The sequence below is a fragment of the Meriones unguiculatus genome, chromosome 2, assembly GCF_030254825.1.
Source record: "Meriones unguiculatus strain TT.TT164.6M chromosome 2, Bangor_MerUng_6.1, whole genome shotgun sequence".
NCBI lineage: Eukaryota > Metazoa > Chordata > Mammalia > Rodentia > Muridae > Meriones > Meriones unguiculatus.
This window is the reverse complement of record NC_083350.1, coordinates 148,322,507-148,344,343: the sequence shown is the minus strand read 5'-3', so window position 1 is coordinate 148,344,343 and position 21,837 is coordinate 148,322,507. Positions and strand designations below refer to the sequence as shown.

At 38.0% G+C, this 21,837-nt stretch overlaps 2 protein-coding genes across 2 annotated transcripts in view; both read right to left on the bottom strand.

The window, feature by feature from the left end:
• Positions 1-893: 893 nt before the first annotated feature.
• Slc25a31 (solute carrier family 25 member 31) lies at positions 894-16,220 on the bottom strand. The gene is made up of 6 exons (XM_021664892.2): positions 15,061-16,220; positions 10,610-10,737; positions 6,473-6,590; positions 4,946-5,100; positions 3,913-4,038; positions 894-1,776 (listed from the first exon to the last, which is right to left on the bottom strand). Exons 1-6 carry the CDS (start codon positions 15,524-15,526, stop codon positions 1,576-1,578), a joined length of 1,194 nt encoding a protein of 397 aa, XP_021520567.2. The 5' UTR covers positions 15,527-16,220; the 3' UTR covers positions 894-1,575.
• Positions 16,221-18,005: 1,785 nt separating this feature from the next.
• The window catches only part of Intu (inturned planar cell polarity protein), a 69,766-nt gene continuing 65,934 nt past the window's right edge, over positions 18,006-21,837 (bottom strand). Inside the window, exon 16 of the mRNA XM_060378255.1 lies at positions 18,006-18,793. Within this exon, the coding sequence (XP_060234238.1) occupies positions 18,772-18,793 (22 nt within the window). The 3' untranslated portion in view covers positions 18,006-18,771. The remainder of the gene's footprint in view (positions 18,794-21,837) is intronic.

The following is a 21,837-nucleotide window of genomic DNA, read 5'->3' as shown; positions in this document are numbered from 1 at the left end:
ACAAAATTATTTCCTTATGAAGTCTACATTATTTTGTTCATTGTAAGTGATCTCTGTTTAACAACAGTTTAATGTCATACAGTGTTCAGCTCAGTTTCAGATGCTAAATATCTAACTTTTCTTTCTTGACTATACCTTGACTATAGTCTAGGAATTTAGCTATTAAATTTGTTTATTCTTTACCTGTGCCATTTAGAACTTTCATTATTTCTCTTTCCTCTAAGCATGGCTCTGCAAGTAGTAATCATTTAGCTCACCTTTATGTGGGAAACTATTCCAAAATATTTTTTAGTTATGTCTTTGATCTGAAAGAAAATACCTTCCCTTTTGTTTTCATGATTTCTGTGTTACATTGACCACTACAAAAAACCAGCTAAGAGTTCCTAAGGAACTCTTTGAGTAACACTATGTATTTGAAATTATTAAGTATATTTTGCCCAAACATCAGGAAAAACTTTACTCCATTATGACAACAAAATAGCCTCACAAAATTTCTCTATGGTTTATCTCCACTGACTTAACATTCTTTTTCCATGAAACTTTAAAATCTTGGGTATTTTGAATATACTTTATTTCACATCTCTGAAAAAGTGAGACTCTCCTACAAAACCTTAGAAAGAGCATTTAACCCTGCTCCTTAGAGAAAGGCTTTGACAGTCTCTCTATGAAGTCAGACTAGCTTAAACTCTTGATTCTCCTGCCTCAGTTTGCTACAGTGCTAGGTTTATGTGCATAAATGTCCAATCACCATGTCCAGCGTGAGAAATATCTTTTGTTGGCTAGCTGAAAACCAGCTCCACTTCAACAAAACTGTTACTATGGTGTGTTTATAGGTAAAGTTGGTGTGTGTGTATGCGCGCACACATGCACTGGCAGAAAAGGCTTGTTATAATAGCTTTCAACTTGCTTTATTATCAATACAGAATACAAAAATCTAATGTTCAGGGGAGATTTCTTTTTTTGAAGATATACTCACACTAGCAAGAGTAAATATTAGCAAATAACCCATTTACATTTTTCAAATAGTTTGATAGTATCATTAAGTCATTATCAACTTTTAAATGATGTAATTTGCACTTATCAAAAACTATGAAACTGTAAATGCTAACACAGTCCTGCTTGAGCTGCTTTAACAGATGCTGCAAAAGAAAGCTGATTATGTAAGAGATACTGATGACAACCCTTGATAAATGCTTAAGAACTATCTGTCATACAATACAGTTCCTAAAAGCTGGGATTAAAGCTGTACTAAGCAAACAGAGATTTAAAGATACTTCCATTTCTCAGATTTTACATTATATAGTATTTACCACAAGTGTAAGAATTTTTTTTAAACAGAAGTAACTTACACTACATATAATAAAATATCTCACTAATGATTATGGGTTTAAGTGAGAAAAAAGCCCATTTTGTCCTGACTTTTAGTACTAAAATCTTGAAAACAAAATCTTTTCTTTATTGCAGAATAAACATTGTAAGACACACTGACAATAGTAACACACTATCAAAATATATACAAATGGCAGCTATGTAATTTTTATATTTTTTTGACATTAGAAATATGCACTTCTCAATTTAATCGCTTGATGAACCACTTCCAATATCAATGTTAAGGAATTCCTTGATTTTATCATATAACACCAACACCAAAGCACCCCCTGTACCACGAAGGATGTTGGAGAAGGCACCACGGAAGAATGCACCACTTCCTTCATGTTGATATATTTTCAGAAAGCAGTCTATGGTTCCTTTATATTGCCGCTGAGACTCACCACTCTATGTTAAAAAGACAAACATTTTCTATTAGTTTATTATCTTTTAGGACATTTTAGGACATCAGTACTATAGATAAAAACTAATGCTATGTTGAGTTAATGAGAATACATTTAATATTGTACTAAGGGAGTAAAGAATGTCCATATTTTTCAGAAACATTTGAAAACTGACTATATTGTCAAACATTAAAGGATGACATGGTTTAATCTCCCCACATTTCAATTACGTGAAAAACTCAGCAAAATTAACACTAGAAAATATCTATTTTTGGCGATTAGGACTTTTTCTTTTTAATGAAAACTCAAAAAAGCAAACAACCCAAGAGTCTTTAAATTAAATCTTGGTTAATTACTTTAACATTAGGAAGAGACTGATGAGCTTAAAAAAAAAAACATAAAAAAGTAGGAACAAAGTACACTTTTATTCCCAGTACTCAAGAGGCAGATCTTTGAGGTCAAGACCAAGCCTGGTCTACAGATTGATTTCCAGGTCACCAGGGCTACCTTGAGAAACACTGTCTTGAAAAACAAACAAACAAACAAACAAACAAACAAACAAACACCCCGCAAAACCAAGTAGGATCAAATAAATAAGCACAAGTTATAAAGGAAGTATCAAACAAAGACAACAGAGTATATGATGCAGAAACTGCTCAGTGCTTGTTGTATGGGGACCTGGTTTCAGATCTCCAGCCTGAAGTCTTCGGGCACACCTGTAATCCCACTGCTCCTATGGGGAGACGGGAGGTGGGGACTGGAGGCTCCTGGGCCAGCTAACTGGGTACTGGTAGGTATGCAAGAGTTATACACTTTCTACCTGCCTCCACCTACATAGAAGCTGAGGCCTTACACCTGAGGGAGTGCTATATATGACCTTTACATGCATGCTTGCACTCACAAAAGTGTGCATGAACACAAACACACAAAGGATACTTTTTAAGTCAAAAGATGATGAAAACAGTAAAGTGAAAAGTTTAAATCAGTTCTCTGAAATATTTGTGGGTCTTTTCTGTAATGTATTAGAGAAGAATGGCCTCCACATCGTCAGACAATGTGAGTGCAGAGGATTAGACTTTAGAGTAATATACCACACACTTTATAATTATTTTTATAATCCAGAAAGCAGAAATGTAAACCTACCAATAATATCATTTATAATTTAAGTGAAATAAAACCTAGTACTACAGAATTGTTGCTTCAGAAATGCAACTGTCAAAGTCACTGTCACAAGGAAAGCTGCATATTCCATGGTTTACTCAATATTCACTAAGATTTTGCTTTTAGGAAGCTGAATCTGATCACCCTACACAGTGTACATTCCTTTGCTATGCGTTCCTGGATCCTCTGCACACTTCTTTTTAGTCCTTAGTTTTGTGTCTTCAATACTACACTATGGGTTTGGGAGCAGGTTCTATCATATTTCTATCACCAGAACTTAGCGTAGATTATGCATTCAAATGTTTACTGAAAAAAATGAATGTAACATGTAAGACATGGAATATATTAAGTTTAGGCATTTATGTTTAGAACAAAGGTTATTATAAATACTTTTCACCCTTAGAGTTCAAAATAATATACTTTCTATCAATGTTTTTATATTAATTTGCAAAGGAAATTATTAGGCTAATGGCCTATAACTGAGTTTACTTTACTTGAGGTAGTGAGGTTAAGATGAATTACTTGAGGTTGAAGTTTAGTTAGAACACCACTGATCTTTCAAAGGAGCAGAACTCACACAGCAGCTCATAACCATCTGTAAATCCAGTTCCTGGGGATCCAATGCCCTCTTCTAGCCTCCTTGGGCACACAGGTGGTACAGACATATACAAAGGCAAAACATCCATACAAATCAAATAATAATTATTCCAAAAAATTTAAAAAGATCAATATATTCATCCAATCTCTGTAATTCCCCCCTCCATACTCCCAGAAATTCAGGAGTAGAAGGAACTTTTGTTTTCACAGCAGAAAGGAATAAGCTTTGCTGGTTGCTGGCTCTTTTACAGTAAGAAACAATGCAAGTTGGAGCACAGTAAGATAGATGAACTTATCTTTCAGCTAACATGTCTCTGAAATTCAAACATTACATTTACATGTAAGATACTAATTGATTCAGTTAAATTTACAAATACATTACCTGCATCATCATACGTCTTCTAACTGTGTCAAAGGGATAGGAGAGTATTCCAGAGCAGGTAGTCACAATTTGAGCAATGATAAAAGAGATAAGAAATGGAGTTTCCTTTGGTTTTGGCATTAAACCCTAGGAGAAAAATGTATCAAGTAATAATTTAGTTTTGCAAAGTACCTTAAAGTTTTAATTCAAACGATGTTTTTATAAATATATGAACAAAGATGAAATAACATTTAAAAAGCAATAAAAAAAAAAAAAACATCTAAAGCTGAGAAAATAGGCGAGTAGTAAAGTGCTTTCCTAGCATGCAGAAGGCCCTGGAGTTCATACCCAGATTTCTTTGGGAACATGCTACAGTGATTAAGAGCAAAGACATTTTGTTTGCCATTAATAAATACATTTCTTAATGTATTAGTATACATTTGTTAAGACAAATCTTAAGTTACATGTCTTCAGAATGTGTCTTAAACTTAGAAAAATAACATGAAGTTGTAGAGTACTAATATAAGGTTTCTAGTACTAAGTAACAGATCAAAAATCATAGCCATTAATATAGTCTTTCTTTTTTCCACATGAGAGTGCTATTAAACTATGAACTCAAAAGGCAAAACTGCAAAGCAACATGGAAAACACCAAATTGAATCAAAAAATGGCCAGTGGTAAACCAAACCACATTTAATTAACTGTTCCCTGGTTCCCACACTGATTATCTGCATATAATGTGGTAATAAAACTAATGTACACCAGAAAAAAGTAAAACATGTATTTTTATCTGCTGAAGATATGGAGGCCCAACCAGTATACTCTCCACACATCCTGTGTGTGATGCAAAAACCTTAAAAGCTTCAATGTTGGCAAAGTGATCATGTAAAGTCAGTCATAATAGTTATAATTTAACTAAATTATCGAAGTCATGGATTAAATGAAACTGTTTCTATTTTATCATTCAATTTGATTTATGTAAAGCAATTATATACTAGAGAATAGAAAAAAAGAACAATGTATTCCAGAGACCCCTTTAAAGTCACCAAATTACCTTAACGGTGTCATAAGCTCCAAAGTAAGAGGCTCGATAAACAATGATGCCCTGAACAGAGACACCAAACCCTTGGTATAGACCAATAATTCCATCTGATTTTACTACTTTCACAAGGCAGTCACCTAAACCCTTGAATTGCCGTTGATCAGGACCTAAATTAAATCAATGAAACCTATAAGTAACATTTATATCAAATAACTATAAGTAACATTTTATACCAAACATCTTAATCAAAACAAACATTTTTAAAGATTCAAATGATGTGAAACTTTTACCCAGAAAAATATTCTAATTAAAATTTCTAATTCTGGACCTAGGTCCTATACACATATGTGGCCAATGGCAGCTTGGTCTTCATGTGGGTTGTCTAGTGAGTGGAGGTGGGAGGGGGCCTGTTTCTAACATGGATTCTATTGCCTGCTTTTGGATCACTTCCTCCTGGCAGGGCTGCATTGCCTGGCCTCAGGGGATGAGGAGATACTCAGTCCTGATGTGACTTGATATCCTGGGGAAGGTTGATATAGGGGAAGTGGGGCTCCCCTTTTCTCGGGAGAAAGAAAGAAGGGAAGGAAGAAGGGAAAGAGGGAAACTGGGAGGAGAGGAGGGAGGGGGCACCCTTGGGATGTAAAGTAAATAAACTGAAATAAAATAAAAAATAAAATTTCTAATTAAGGACATAAATAATCTTCACATTCACTCAAGATTTCAAGAAGTATTTTAAAAGAAATTAACTGAAAATATTAATCTCTTACAAAAAGTAATAAGCAATTTGACTTGAAATATGTCACCCAAATTACCAGAAATTATGAAAAAATACTTAAAAAGAAACAAAGGAAATCTGCAGGGTGAGAGCTATTTCATCTCACCCAGAGAAGAACCACTATAAACAAACAACACATACAGAAGTAGCAATGAAGGAAAAAAGTTACAAGCAAGCTTTGGATTCACTCTTGTGAAATGCCCATTTCCATTTTCTCTTTTAAAGTGAAAGGAAAAAAAAAAAAGTTACTCTAAGCCTGATGACTACATATTTGTTTCGGAATAAATTCTGTAGACTAGGGGCTGGAAAGACGGCCTGGCAGTTAAGTGTTTGCTACTCTTCCAGAGGACATGAATTCAATTCCCAACTCATGCTAGATGGCTCACAAGTGCCTGCAACTTGAGGTCCAGGAGATCTAAAACTCTCTTCCGGACTCTACCAGGACCCTTATACTTATGGCCTTCACTCACAAAGACACATATACACAAATAAATCTCAAAAAACTGTTAAATTTGGTAATAATGTTGGCACAAAAATGGTTCAGAGCACAAAGGAATAATTAATACTTATAAAAACTCTGTACCGCCTTTACTCCCAGCATCAGGAGGTAGAGGCACGTGGATCTCTGAGTTCCTAGGCCAGTCTGGTTTACAGAGTAACTTCCTGGACAGCCAGGACTACACAAAGAAATGCAAAACAACAAACACCCGCCCCCCCAAAACAAAACAAAACAAAACAAAACAACAAAAAAAACACCTCTGTACCTTTTCCAATATCAACACCTAAACGGGTTCTGGCAAAATCTAGTGGATACACCACACACAAGGATGTAGCTCCAGCAGCCCCTCCAGAAGCCAGGTTTGCTAGAAACCACCTCCAGAACTGGAATACACAAAGTTTAAAAGCATTAAACTATAGAATATGACTGTTCAAAATAGCTGGTAAACTAATTTTCACAAAGGTTAAAAAAAAGCAAGATTTAGAATTTGCTCTTATAAATATCTATGACAATATGCAAAACATTTCCCTCATATCCATGTACCCTCTCCCCTCACTCCATTCCCACACTGGGAATAGAGCCCAGGATAGCATCATAGGCTTTTGGGAATAGAAAAGATTATCTAAACTGGGACTGTTTAAGGAAAGTGCAGGGCAGAAGGCCTCTGTAAGACTAAAGTGAAAATATCCTAGTCAGTTTCCTAATTCAGGCTCCTGCTACGTTGAATGCTAATATTTCTAATATTAGTTTTAAGTTTTGGACTGCTTTGAAACTCCTAACTTTATCTTGGCCTAGAATGCCCTTCCTATTGCTTTTCAAAATCAAACACAGTTGTTGCTTACTGCTTTAACTTCTGCTTCTTTTATGAAGCCTCTCATCTCCAGCCCTGTAAGACTGTCTATAGGCACAGCCTCTTCCTACCAACACTTTATGTCAGAGAACAAAGGTGAATCACAGGAACAAATCGAATGTATCACTGTATTCCAACTTTTATTTTAAAATTGTACTTAAAACCTTTTCAACTGTAGTTATATATATACTTACATGCCTACAGATTATAATTCTTGAGGCCAAGATAATCTGTATTTAATATATTTGGTCACAATTCACACTTTGTAAAATTTATCCTTGAATACAATTCAACAAGTTAGATCCATAGTTAAATAACCATCACCACAGTTTTTAAAACATTTTTTATCATCTCTAAAGAAATCCTATATTCCTTCTAAGTCAATCTACATCCTCTCTAACTCCTTGAGCCCTAGGAAACTTAATTTTTTTATCTCTACAGTGTCAACTGTAGAGATTCCATATGAACAAAACAACACAATATGTAATCATCCATGGTAGTTTTGTTTTCCATTTGACAATGCTTTTAAGTTTGATTCATGTAGCAACATCTACCATGACACTTCATCTGCTAAATGACAGTGCCATATAGATGGATACATCTGATTTTATCTATCAACTAGTTGTTTCATTGGCTAGAGGTCATCTGTTTTGTTTTTTTTTTTTCACAGAACAAGTCATGTACTTTGCCCAGAGACACATGCTCACTAAATAGTTGTTTTAGTGAAGTATATAGGTAATGCCACTTACTGTTTCCACACTCCCATGGCTCCCTTTAAGTGAAGTGTATCTGTACTACTGTGTATCACGTTACATAATCACAGGCAGACAACTGTATCGAGAGATTGCATGTGACACTGGGGTAACTAATCCACAAAAATCTGGCAGAAAAACATGAGCTGGGCCAAGACTTTCTTAGAAATCTGACATGAGACATTAGAGAGTCTATGAAGTAAGAATAACGATGGAACATGATTAATTTTTGATATCTGATAAACTTTTGGGATTTTTTTTAAAGCGAGAGATAGACTAGAATGTACAAACATACACATTTATTATTTCAGGTAGTGCTGATACACCATGGATCCCAGGTTCAGATCCTCTGACTTAAAGAAAGGCTATCAAAGATCACTGTAACTTTGGACTTCAAATTACAAACATGTAAGTTATGCATATAACTTTTACAACTAACATGTTTTAACTATTAAAATAGGGGAGCAGTAGTGAGAAAGCAAACATACCTATAAAAGGCAGGTAAGTAGAAAGCCTCCCACAGAAGAAAGAAAGAGAGAGAGAGAGAGAGAGAGAGAGAGAGAGAGAGAGAGAGAGAGAGAGAGAGGAGAGAAAGCAAGCATATAGTTTGGTTTGGTCCTTTGAGAGGCCATCTGCTCAAATCAAAGTGTCACTCATCACCTCTTTTGTCTGATCCAATTCAAGTGAACCTATATTCTTATTACCACCAGTAAGTCAAACCAGACATGACACAGAACATAAGGACTTGTAACTGATATCTTTTGTTTGTTTGTTTTTTGGTTTTTCAAGACAGGGTTTCTCTGTAGCCTTGGCTGTCCTGGACTCACTCTGTAGACCAGGCTGGCCTCAAACTCACAGAGATCCTCTTGCCTCTGCCTCCCTGAGTGCTGGTATATTAAAGGCATAAGCCACCATGCCTGGTCATAACCTATATCTTAAATTCTAGTAAATCTATTTTCTTTTCCTTCTTAGACAAGGAAAAAAAAGGCAGATCACTGACTTGGGGTGGATAATTATCTATTTTCTTCAAAACAGATAGTTTAAGTTGTGCATGTGGAACTTACAAAAACAAATACTGGCAAAAGGAGAGAGGGAGACATAACTGTTTATGCAGAATAATGATCCTGAATTGATTATATAACAACACCTCTGACATTACATTAAGCATGAAACAAAATAACCCAAGAAAGACTGTATATCAATAAGCATTTCAATTATTTTAAGTTACTAATTTAACATTTTACAGTATTGCCCTTTCACCCTGCTATTGATTTCTAGGCCATTCCATTCTACTCAGAAAAGATATTTAATACTTCAGTCTCAAGACTTTCTTTGCTATGTAACAATTCTCCTATTCTGAAAAATTTTCCATGTGCACTTGAAAAGAATTTTAATTCCACTCGTGTTTAATGTAATGTAATGTAATGTAATGTAATGTAATGTAATGTATATGTAATGTAATGTGTTTTCCCTTTTAGGTTCATTTAGTCTACTGTGAAATTTAATACCAGTAAGTATTTACTGCCTTGATAGCTGAAGAAACTACCCATTGTTCAAATTGGCATATTGAGGTGATCTTAATATACAGTTTTTGTCTTTTACACTATTGATGTGACATTTCACAGCTAAAACTTCTGTAAGCTGAGCCATCCTTACATCTCTGGATGAATCCCACTCTATCATAAAGAACAGTGTCTTCTTTCTAATGTGCTGCTGGATTTCATGAACTAGAATTCTGTTGAAGGGTTCCTCCCATCGCCCTTCATCTATGCTCAACAAGAATATTACTTTCTCCTTTCCTTTTTTTTTTTTTTTTGTTGTTGTTGTATCTTTCTCTGTTTTGTTTATGATGGTGACAAATGAGGTGACTGGCTTACACATTTACTGTACTTTTTAGTTTATTCCTAGTTGTTAAAAGTTTACCCTACTATTACACATCCCACACCTTCTGTAGTTTCTGTTTGCTCTGTTTTTAGCTGTGTGCTCATTCATATGAAAGTCAAAGGACAATTTTGGATTTCATTACTCAGGTACTATCTAATTTGCACCTTTTTCTCTCTCTTTCCTTGAGTCAAGGTCTCTTAGTGACCTGGAGCTCACTGATTACACTAGGAAGGCTCCAAGGATATGGCTGTCTCCCTTCCCAGCGCGAGGATCATAAGTGCACACCACGAGGCTCCAATTCTTTTTAAATATGAGTTGTGAAGTTTACACTCAGACCCTCTCTGCTTGTGGAGCAAATATATTGTCTACTAAGCTATCTCCCCAGCCTTATGCCATCTTTTTATTACACAATTTTCTGTGTTCCTGACCTCTTTTGTCTTAGCTTCTATGCTGGAGAGTAAACCCCAGAGGCCCACACATGCAAAACAGGCGCTCTACTATCAAACAACACTTCAGCAACTTCTCCTATGCTTGATTTCCATAAATGAAAAACATTTCACTTCTTTAGGGAATAAGCAAACCACTGCGGTAGGAAATAAAAATCTGATGGCTGCTTCTTTATGCTTATGAAAAGCAGTAATTGTAAGATATGAATTACATTTACTATTTACTCTGGGGTACAATGCATTGACACAAGTGGTCCCTTACTGAAGCTAAAATATTTTATAAATTTATTGAATACAATATAAAATTTTTATATATTATATAACTTTATGTTGCTTTGTCAACATTTAATGTTTTTCATTTTTATTATTTTCACTAACTTCCAGAATACCTTTACTCCAAATAAGTCATTATACATAAGACAAATTCAATGGCATCTTAGAAAATTTTAGACATACTGAAACATTATTACCTGTTTTTCTTTATTAACTCCAGACATGAATATTTGTTTGTATTTGTCCTTAAAAGCAAAGTTTAAAGCTTGTGTTGGAAAGTATCGAATAACATTTGCCAAATTGCCACGCCAATAACTGAAAAAACCTATAAAATCAAACACATAAATCCATTTTACATTAGAAAAGAATTTTTAAAAACATAGTTCTACTGAAAAAAATGCAACATCAACTATGCAATCCATTCTAATTTTGTTCATTTCCAACAAAATCTAAAGGACTCATCAAAACAAGTTATTAGCTAAACAAACACAGGGCTATTCATTTAGGAAAAAGTAGAGCTCACCAGTAACCTCTGGCCTCGTCCGCACACCATGATGCTAATTCCTACAGTTATAAAGCATGAGCACACTGGACCAAACAAACAGATCCACTTACTGAATCAGACACACAACCATGAGAATTAAAAGGGAGTAACAGGAACTTATACTCCCTTCTTTTAATGTTCTGGAACTATTTTGAGAAAGGGCTGGAATTTACCAAAAAGGGAGAGGGAGAATGTTGGGTGTAGAAAGAAGTTGATCCATTTTATTTCAAGGTAGTTTCTCCTGGTCTAGCGAAGTAAATAATCCCCCCTCTTCAGTTCTTCATGAACTGCCCAACCCTCATGACACAAGTCATTATGTGACTTGAAATCCAGAGCTAGCTATATATTCCAGAGCTTCCCCATAAAGCATGACAGTTAGCTCTTCCATAGTCTTGGATTAGTTTCAGGAGATGTCAAACTGCCAAGAGCTTTGATTGTGCACTTTTGAATAGGGTATCCCTAGTCCCAACATGGAGAACTCCCCAAATCGGGCCTTTAGAAACATTCAAAAGGCAGTGATTTCATAAAACGTTTACTCATTCCAGACCTGAAAATGGGGAGAATGCAAACTAAAGCCACAGTTATTTTGTATCTGTTAGCTACCAAAAAGTACTAGTAGGGAAAAATTAACCATAATTTTTATAATGTATGAGACTCTCTTCAAAACTAAAAGCACAACTACTATAGGATCCACAATTCCACTACTGAGTACACATACAAAGGACCTGAAATTAGGATTCTGAAGATGTCTGCGCAGCACTACATACAACAGCCAAGATCCAGGGTAGCTTAAGTACCCATTAGCAGATACATTAGGAGCTGTAGCATATATGCATAACAAAATTACTGTTCCTTAGAAGAAAGTTCTTATGAACCTGAGGATATCATGCTAAGTGAAATAGGATGACACAGAAAGACAAATGTCATATGCTATCACTTATATGTAGAATCTACAAACATCTAACAGAAACCGACAGTAAAATGGTGGTTCTGAAAGGCTAGCAAGGGGTTTGTCTGTTGGTAAATAAGGAAAAGCGAGATGTTAGTTATATAGAATGAGGAACTTTTGAATATCTAACACAAAGTATGGGGACTTTTTTTTTCTTAAGAAATATGACAAACTATTAAAGTAAGCAAACAGCTCCCATTGGGATAGGAGGGGTCCCAAAACTGGGAATCCACAGATGGTGACTACTGTTGTTAATGCTGGTGTTTACTTGCAGTTCTCTAAAAGAATATGCCATAAACCACTGAAGCTATACAAACTGTTTTAATTATATATAGTGATGAATATGTTAGTTTGCTTGATTGTGGTAATCAAGATAACATACATATATAAAACCATTCCCCTATACATGGTAATGCATCCAGTTTTCTGTCAAGAAAGCTAGAAAAATAATTTTTGAAGAAATAGTAACAAGAAAAAAATAATAATTTGCTAAATACTTCTTTTAACTCATTTACCACTAATACCTACTACTCATTAAGGAATAGCATTTCCCCCATTTCCATATGAAGTATTGGGTTAAAACAGCGTCTAGGGCACAGGAAATTTGTTCAGTGTAACTTGCAACTATACAGAATTAGAACTGAAACACAAGCAGTCCAGGAAAATACCTCACATGTCCATAAACACTGTAATCATACCTACACTTGCTGTACCAAGAAGGCCCCCTTCAGGTGTGGTAGTACACGTCTTTAACCCCAGCATTTGAAGCCAGCGAGAGTTACCTAAAGACAGGTTCTAAAACGGGCAGGGGGCAACTGCCAAAGTAAAATAAATAAGTAAAATAAATAAAAAAAAAACAAATGTGGAATTTAAGCAAATTATAAGGGGGTATTTCTTGCTAATGAGTTGTGCTAAATTAGTAAAGATGGAATCTAACATTTGAGTGTATTTTTAATGGTACTCTTATTAGTTAATAAAAACTTTCAAAAAATAGAGCTACACACTTATTTTCTCAGAGTCTGCCCTCTCTAAGAGAGGATTCAGAGAGTGAAACATGACTGTGTAAATGATGCTGAGTAAGATTTAATCTTACAGACTCCAGCCACAGTAACACAGGAGCACTACCTTGGCAAAGGATAAGGTCAATTTAAAAAAGATTCAGAAAGTACTTTTGGTAGGAGTCTTTCCAACTCATCAAGGGAGATTTAAGCTGAAAAAAATACAAAAACAAAACAAAATAACAACCCCCACCCACCAAAAAAAAAAAAAAAAACCAGAAAGAAAGAAAAACTAGTTTGTAGTAACATGAGAAAGGCACTGGACTTCCCATTTTGTACGTGGCTCACACACTAATGATCACTTTGGAAATGGTTAATTCAGATCATGAGTTATTCGTTATAATTATGTAATAATTACCAGATGTTCATCTCACAAAAGAACAGAACAGAGTTTTGTATCTTTGGTTAACATACTAAATACAAATGAAAGTTTTCATGACAAAGCTATCTTTTAACCAAAAAAAAAAAAAAAAAAAAAAAAGACCCTGATAGAGCATTACATTTGTAACAAAGAGTAAGTCCTCTTTCCCTCTTTCCTTTCTTTCTGAGAGCAGATTTTACAGAGCAGGCAGTCTTTGAACTTGCAGAAGTCCTCCTGACCCTTGCATTTCATGCTTTTGTGATTTAGGATTATATTTCTCTGAACTGCACACACAAAAATTTCCCCATAAGCCTTCAAAAATGCCTCTAGATGGCAATACTCTTCCTGCTGTGAACTATCCCATAGCACAGGCTGCATCCTGCATACATGCATGGCACATATGAATGCATACATGAAGACACACAAAGTACATTTTAAATAAATGTTTTTAGAAGTTATATTAACACACCATTTGCCACAATTACTGAGCTTTGGCCACTTGTACATTCTGTGCCAAGAAGAATGCCTTGTTGAAAGGCCTGGTCTTCAGTGGGTCTTCAAAATAAGCGGAACATTTTGCTGATTAAACATCAGAATACTCAGAGGCCATTATGCATCCACATTTGTACTTCTCAGGAGCTTACACTTCAAGAAATAGCTAAACTACTTGATTATTACTTAACATACAGCATCTTGCACCCTGGGCCAGGCACAAGTGTACTTCAGGTACAAATACTGATGTCACAGACCCACAGGGAAAGGGCAGGCTAGTGTCTTATTTGCACACAGGATATATTTAAGCCCTTCTTGGCCTTAGGAATACCTGTCAAATGGGTCAAGACACCAAATTCTGGCAGGTTAAGAAAATAGATCTGTAATCCTAGGACTCTCAAATTAGACAGGAGGATCAACTCAAGTTCTATGCCAGCCTGGTCTACATAGAAAAGTCCAGGCCAGCAAGGGCTACATAGACCCTGTCTCAAAACACAGTGCTCCTTCACAATCACCATAACACCACTGCCAGCTACCACCACCACAAACCAAGAAACAAAAAGAAAAAGAAATCGAAATGTCTAATAGGCTATAGCTGGCAGCTGTCTCCACCCTATATACCCTTTTCTGATTGACCTCCCCTTTCTTTTGGTTCACCACCCTTTACTTCGGGTGATTCCTTCTCAGGAAAGCACACCCCTTTGCAGAGTCACTCAATTCCTCTGCATCACCCCTTCTGGTGACACCCTATTCGCTGCTGAGTGACCCCCCTTCTTTGGACCGCCCCTTTTCACTGGGTTACCCGGCCTGTGGATGCCTTCCCCTACAGCTAGGTCAATCCTCTTCCCCGGGTCATTTCTTCCTCTGGGTAACCTCTGCTCGGGATGATTCCCTTATCTAGAAGATACTCCCTTTAAATCTTCTGGATCACTCCTTCTGGTGTTACTCTGCCCCCTAAATGACTCCCTTTTCTGGATGACTCCCTTTCTGCTGTGTCACTCTCTTCCCTTAGATCACCTCCTCCTCTGGTCACCTCCTGTGTATGGCCCCTCCTTTTTGTGACCCTTTTTTTCCCTGGGTTATCCTTTCTCTGGATAAGCTCCCTTCTTCTGTACCACACTTTCAATGTCACCTTTTCTTCTGGGTGACCCCTTTTTTCTTTGGGTCATCCTTTCCGGAGTCACCCATCACATCCCCCCCTCCCCGTGTCTGGACCCGAAGGCCTGGCTGGGCACCATACTCACCCTGCTCCCGCGGAATGCGCACCAAGCAGTCCACCATGCCCTTGTAGCGCTTCTCGGGGCTTATCTGCTTGGAGGACGCCTGCACCTGCAGCAGAAGCTTCACCCGCTCGATGGGTGCCACAGCTGTCTTCGACACAGCGGCCGCGACCCCTCCAGCCAGCAGGTCCTTGGCAAAGGACACAGGGTCAAACAGCCCCTTCTTCGAAGGCTGCTTCCTGGAGGATTCCCTCGACATGCTGGACAGAGGAGGACCAGAGGAGGACAGACAACCGACAGCAGCAGCGCCACACCAAGACCCAGGCGACAATGAGGAGAACCGGAAAACCGCTTCAGCTTTATCCTGGCGGGAAAGCAGCGCTAAGGATGCCGGGAGGACGGCGCATCCTGAGAGCTGCGCAGGCGCGTCCAACGGCCCTGCCGCCTGGCGTGGGGCATGTGACCGTAACACGTGCTTCCAGGTGCGCATGTGCAGTATCGCTGCAGTGGGGCGCTTGTGGGTGGGCACTGATTGCGCCTGCCGGGCGGAAGCCTGCGCCTACCCTATGATTAATGGAATCTTATTCCGTCCGCAGTCAGTTTACCCTGCTTTATGCATCACGAGCCACACTCTAGCCAGGTGCTGCATGCGTGTAATTGGGGCAGGTGCAGGTGCCCTCGGCCACCAGCAAATTGGAGACCAGCCTGGGCTACATGAGCTTTTGGCTTAAATAGACATCACATTCTGCTTTAACAGGGGCCGTTTGTCTAGTCACCCTGGACATACGGATTTGCTGGTTCCTCCTCAGAAGTCAACATGTTCCTCTGTCGTACTTTATTTAAACTGAATTTTCTATTGAATGGTGATTCTCGACTGAGAGCGAACATTCAGGGGAAATGGGACAGGGCGGATTGTGTTGCTGGCTTGTTTAAATTGATGTATTATGTATCAGGGTTTCTCTTTGTAGCTCCGGCTGGTCACGAAATCCCTTGTAGACCAGGCTGGCCTCGAACTCGTAGAGAGTTACCTGCCTCTGCCTCTGGAGTGTACCACCCTGTCTGGCGCTCCCTCTGGGGAATTCTACTTTTCAGATTCAAGAACTAATGACTTTCTAAGACAACAATTCACTTTTTTTTCCCTCCACAGAACCTTTCTTTTAAAACGTATTAAAGTCTACAGAAACATTTTTTTTGCTGTTATTGTTATTAAATATGCTAACAAGGACCATATTAAAGATATTTAAAAATGTCCACTTACCCAGTTAAAATAGTGAAAAATCTATTGCAGAGAAAAATCAATAATTTTTTAATTATCATTTAAAAAAATTGTGAATCAGGATCTCAATTTAGCCCTGACTAGCCTCCAACTTACGGTAAAATTCCCGTTTGAGCCTCAGGAGTATGAGCCACCATGTATAGCTAAAATATATATATATATATATATATATATATACATATATATATATATACATATATATATCCATATATATATGTATATATAACATATATATATATAAATTCTGTCAAAGAATTTATTTTTTGACAGTTTCGTGTATTTAGTGAAATTTTAGTCGTTTTGAAGGAAATCACTAAGCTGACTTTCTAGAGGCATGGGTCACAGGTTTTTCAGGTTAGAGTGCTTGACTCCTGGGACGCTTGTGTGCCTTTCAGTTCCTGAGAAACGAAGGCACTCCTGCAGTTCAATGTTCCCTTGAAGTCAATGAAGCACACAGAGGTGTGACAGACCAATTAGTCTTAAACATGCATCTTGTGTATCCTGTATAGCTTGCAAACATCATAGTATCCTAGCTACTAATGTTGTGTTGATCCTGGAAACTGCCACTATAGTCTGTATCTGTTAAGGATATAAAAAGTCTGATTGCTTGGAATAAACTTGTGATAGTCTCACATGCCTGGTTAAGATTCATTTCTCATCAGCTATGTCTTCCCTCCCTTCCCCCTCTCCTTCCCTCCCTCCCCCTCTCTCTGCTTTCCACTGAGTTTGCTTAGGATTGCTTGTGTGAGCATGGGTGGGGAGTTTATTTTCTGAAGCATGGGCTACTTTTCAGTGGCTGTGGCACTCTCCACCAGAAGCTATCAAATACTGTTTGCCTCTTGGGGTGCTTGGGGCTTCTTGTGCCTCTTCCAGAATCCAAGAGGCTATGTTGCTATGACTAGTCTTAATGCAGGTAACTGCAGGTGCAGTGAACTCACAAATGCAATGTGTCCAGAAGATTTGGATTTTGTGGCATACCTCCTTATCCTCTGGCTCTACCAGTCTTTTGCCCCTTCTTCAGTAATGCTCCCTGAACCTTGGAGGGGTGATATAGATACCTCCTTTAGGGCCAACCACGGCACCATCACTTATTCTTAGCAGTTAGATAGTTCTGGGTTTGTCTTGCATTAACTATCCCTTGTAGCTACAAGGAGGCCGAGAGCAGCCCTGATCTATAGGTAAAAACATGAGGATGTTGAAAAATTTTAAAAATGTTCATTTAGCAAAAACAACAGTAAGTAGCCCCCTTCCCCCCACTGGGGCTTATGAACCTTCAGCCATGGGCTCTTGGCCAGGTTTACAGTGCCACAGCTCCTTCTTGTGGAGTGGACCTCAGATTCAACAAGAAAGCAGTTAGGTATGAAGCCACAGCTCCAGCAGTGGGCCCAATGACTTGCAGATTGCCATTACAACTCACGGGGTTCACAGCTGGGTGACAATATTGCTGGCTCTTCTCCCCAGTCAGCCATGCTGCACTTCCCATGCTGCAGCATGGAAGCTAGCTATAAGGGAGGATGAAATACATTTTCTAAAATTCTGTATATCTCTATCTATCTATCTATCTATCTATCTATCTATCTATCTATCTATCTATAAATATAAAATTGAGTAGTATTTTTATACTTTTGAAAATTTAATACTTGACAAAAGACAGTTGGTATAACATCACTGCTTTCACTTTTCTGCAATATTACACACGTGACCCCCTAGAAAATTTCTTCCATTGTGTCATTAGGACAGAATGAAAGTGGAAAAAAAAAGCCACTTAAGTCTCAACAACATTAAGAAAAGACTTTTATTTTCATGGAGTCCCTGAAGGGCTCAAGTTCACCAAGTCTGCCCTTACCCCACGCTTGAGGCCTCTTCAGAAGCTGATACCACATTCAAGACTGGCTCTACCAGAATTGCCCCAAGAATGTCTCTTTCTTCTATCTGGGTTTTTGTTTAATTCCATATACCAGATCCCACCATGGCATCATATACACATTCTTAATTTCTTTTTAAAGCATGTTTAATATTTTTCAGTAGGTCGTCTGCCTTATCCTTCATTTGGTATGACCCACCAAGAGACACTTTTATTGGGAGATGGATGAGTTTTAGCTCTCTTGAACACAAGGACTTAATTTTTCATTCCTATCTCAAGCATGCTATAAGTTTTCTAGTTTTGTGTCTAGTAAGGAGACATTTAGGCCAGGACTGCAGACCAGGAATCTTGTTAATAGTTTGACTAGTGATCATGACATTAATTGGCAAATTCTGCTTCCACGCACTTCCATCTGCTTCACTCACCCCTTCTGCTAGTATTACCAGTTTATCTTTCTATTTAATATACCATGTCTAGATTAATCTTCCTGAAGCAGCCATTTTAATCATCACCCATAGACTTTTTAAAAATATAAATCGGCTCATCAATTGATTTCAAGATCCTTTATGAAGCCCGCTGCTGATTTCAGAAATGATCAGTTTTTTATTTGCGGAGACCTGTAAGGAGAGATGTTTCAGTCTCAGTTAAGTTAAGTAATGAAGCGGGTCAACAAGAATGCCAGCATAAGTGGGAGATGTTACTTTAATTACTCTACAAATAAAACTGTATATATATATTTTAAGGTAAGGATCTATCTCTGGTCACTGGGGACAAAAACAAAAAACAAACAAACAAAAAAAAAAAACAACCCCAGTCTGCTGCCTTCAATGCTGTTTCCTTGTATGCTCATGTCTAACTTGACAGTTGGCAATATTATTGCTTATTCCTCTGTGATGCCATCTCCATCCAGTGATACAAGGCCAGTGAGAAAATATCTATTTGGAACAGTGCTTTTTAACATGAAGGGAGTTTAGTCAAGTTTTCAAAGTCTAGACCTGAAACTGAGTGATTGCCTGTGTGACAATGTACTGATTCAAGGAAGGAAGGAAGTTCTAGTGATTTTTTTGGGGGGGGTCTTTTTTCTTTTTTAAAATTTATTATTATTACAATTTATTCACTTTGTATCCCCACTGTAGCCCCCGGCCTTATCTCCTCCCAGTCCCACCCTCCCTCCCACTTCTCCCCCTATGTCCCTCCCCTAGTCTACTGATAGGGGACGTCCTCCTCCCCTTCCCTCTGACCCGAGCCTATCAGGTTTCATCAGGACTGGCTGCATTGTCTTCCTCTGTGGCCTGGCAAGATTGCACCCCACAGGGGAAGGTGATTAGAGAGTAGGCCACTGAGTTCATGTCAGAGAGCCCCTGCTCCCCTTACTAGGGAACCCACTTGGAGACTGAGCTGCCATGGTCTACATCTGTGCAGGGGGTCTAGGTCTTCTCCATGCGTGGTCCTTGGTTGGAGTACTGGTTTCTGCAGGATCCCCTCGGCCCAGGATTTTCGGCTTTGTTGGTATCCTTGTGGAGCTCCTGACCCTTCCAGGTCTTTCTATCTCCCCCTTCTTTGATAAGATTCCCTGCACTCTACCCAAAGTTTGGCTATGAGACTCAGCCTCTGCTTTGATACCCAGTGGGGTAGAGTCTTTCAGACACTCTCTGTGGTAGTTTCCTGTCCTGTTCCCAGTCTTCTCCCACTTTCAGTGTCTGTCCTGTTTGCCCTTCTGAATGAGGATTGAGCATCTTCCCTAGGGTCCTCCTTATTGTTTAGCTTCTTTAGGACTATAGATTTTAGTATGTTTATCCTATATTATATGGCTAATGTCCACTTATAAATATATACCATGTGTGTCTTTCTGCTTCTGGGTTACCTCACTCAGGATGATCTTTTCTACTTCTCACCATTTGCCTGCAAATTTCATAATTTCCTTGTTGTTAATTGCTGGGTAGTATTCCATTGTGTAAATGTACCACAATTTCTGTATTCACTCCTCGGTTGAGGGACATCTGGGTTGTTTCCATTTTCTTGCTATTATGAATAAAGCTGCCACTAACAGTTCTAGTGATTTTAACTGATATAAAAGTACCTGGGCTAAGGACCTATGTGCTCTCTCTCCTCATGAAAGCATGGTTACATTTTCTCAATTGGGTCTGAGGTCCCTTCAGCAAACCCTCCCTGGGCCACCCTGTTTGCCAACTTCACTACATTTTCTTACTTCCTTGGTAATTCTCTTAGCAATCCTGCAACATACTTTATCTTATTTGTGGTCTCCCTCTGCCATGGGAACACAAACTCTTTGGGGACAGAAAGCCTTACTTATTTTGTTCACTGCTGCACCTGCAGTGTTTGGCAATGCTTGGCAGTGGGTAGAAGTTCAGGAATCATTTGCTGGGTAAGTGTATGTAAAGGCAACATAAGGATAGCAAGATGGTGCAGTGGTTTAAGGTAGCCAGTGCCAAGCATGATGACACATGTTTCATCCATAGGACCCACACAGTAGGAAGAGACAGTAAACACTAGTTGTACACAGACCTCATGTGTGCCTTAGCACACGGGCCCTGGTGCCGTTTTGTGAGCACAAACACACACACACACATACACACAAATGTAATACTTTTTAAAGGCAAACATAATACTTCAAACATTTAAATCTCTGGATAATGTAGAAAAATAGCTTTAATTACATACAGAAATAAGACTCTTCATAATTAAATTAGTTCATATGGTTTGGTGTGTAGGTTCAAGTTTTAATAGAATTTACCATTAAAAAAAATTGAAAATATAAATCCTTATTCACAAAATTATTCTGAGAAGTAATTTTCTGAGACCATCCCTGCCATGTTGTGCAGTAATGGGTATGCCAATGCTGTTTCCTTTGGTTCTCAAGCAGTGGCCATCTAATGATAAAAGGTAGCCACAGCTCACACTTTATACCATGTGACAACCATGGTTTAGAGAGAACACACAGAAGCAAACAATGGCAGACAAACCTCGTAGGATGGTTTCACAGTTTTTTCAATTTGTGTCAGAAATATTTAAAAGCAATTATTTTACAATTACCCTTTTGTTAGGTATGTATCATTATCCACAGTCCATTGGCACAAAAAGTGACACACTTCCTAACCTCTTAGGGACCGTTCTCTGTGACGTGACAGAAACTAAAGAAAGCTAAGAACAGAGAGAAGAGAAGGGAGAGGGAAAGGGAAAGCAAGAGTCTAAAATTTCTTTATACTAAGAAAGTACTTGTGTTTTTGTTGTTTGAGCTAGGGTCTTGTTATGTAGCCCTGCCTGTTCTTGAATTTATTGTATCCCCCTGCCTCAGCCTCCTGAATACTGGGATTACAGGAATGTGCCACCATGCCTCACTATGTCTGATTTTCTAAGAATTCCAGGTAGGCAACGTCTTTTACTTTCATATGATGCTACAGTGTTATAGGGATGTCTTGGGTGGCTGTCTAGGCAGATAGCAGTCTCTGTCATTTCGATAGTTTTGGAAGCTGCTTGCTCTGCACTTCCTGTTTATTTAGATAATATTAATCCTTCTCAGATGAGTGGAAGACTAGTGTAATCTTACAATTAAAATAAAGTTCTTTAGAAGTAACCATGGCTTTAGCTTTTTTTTTTTTTTTAAGTGTTTTAAAGCAGATTTTACTTTCTAATTGTGTGT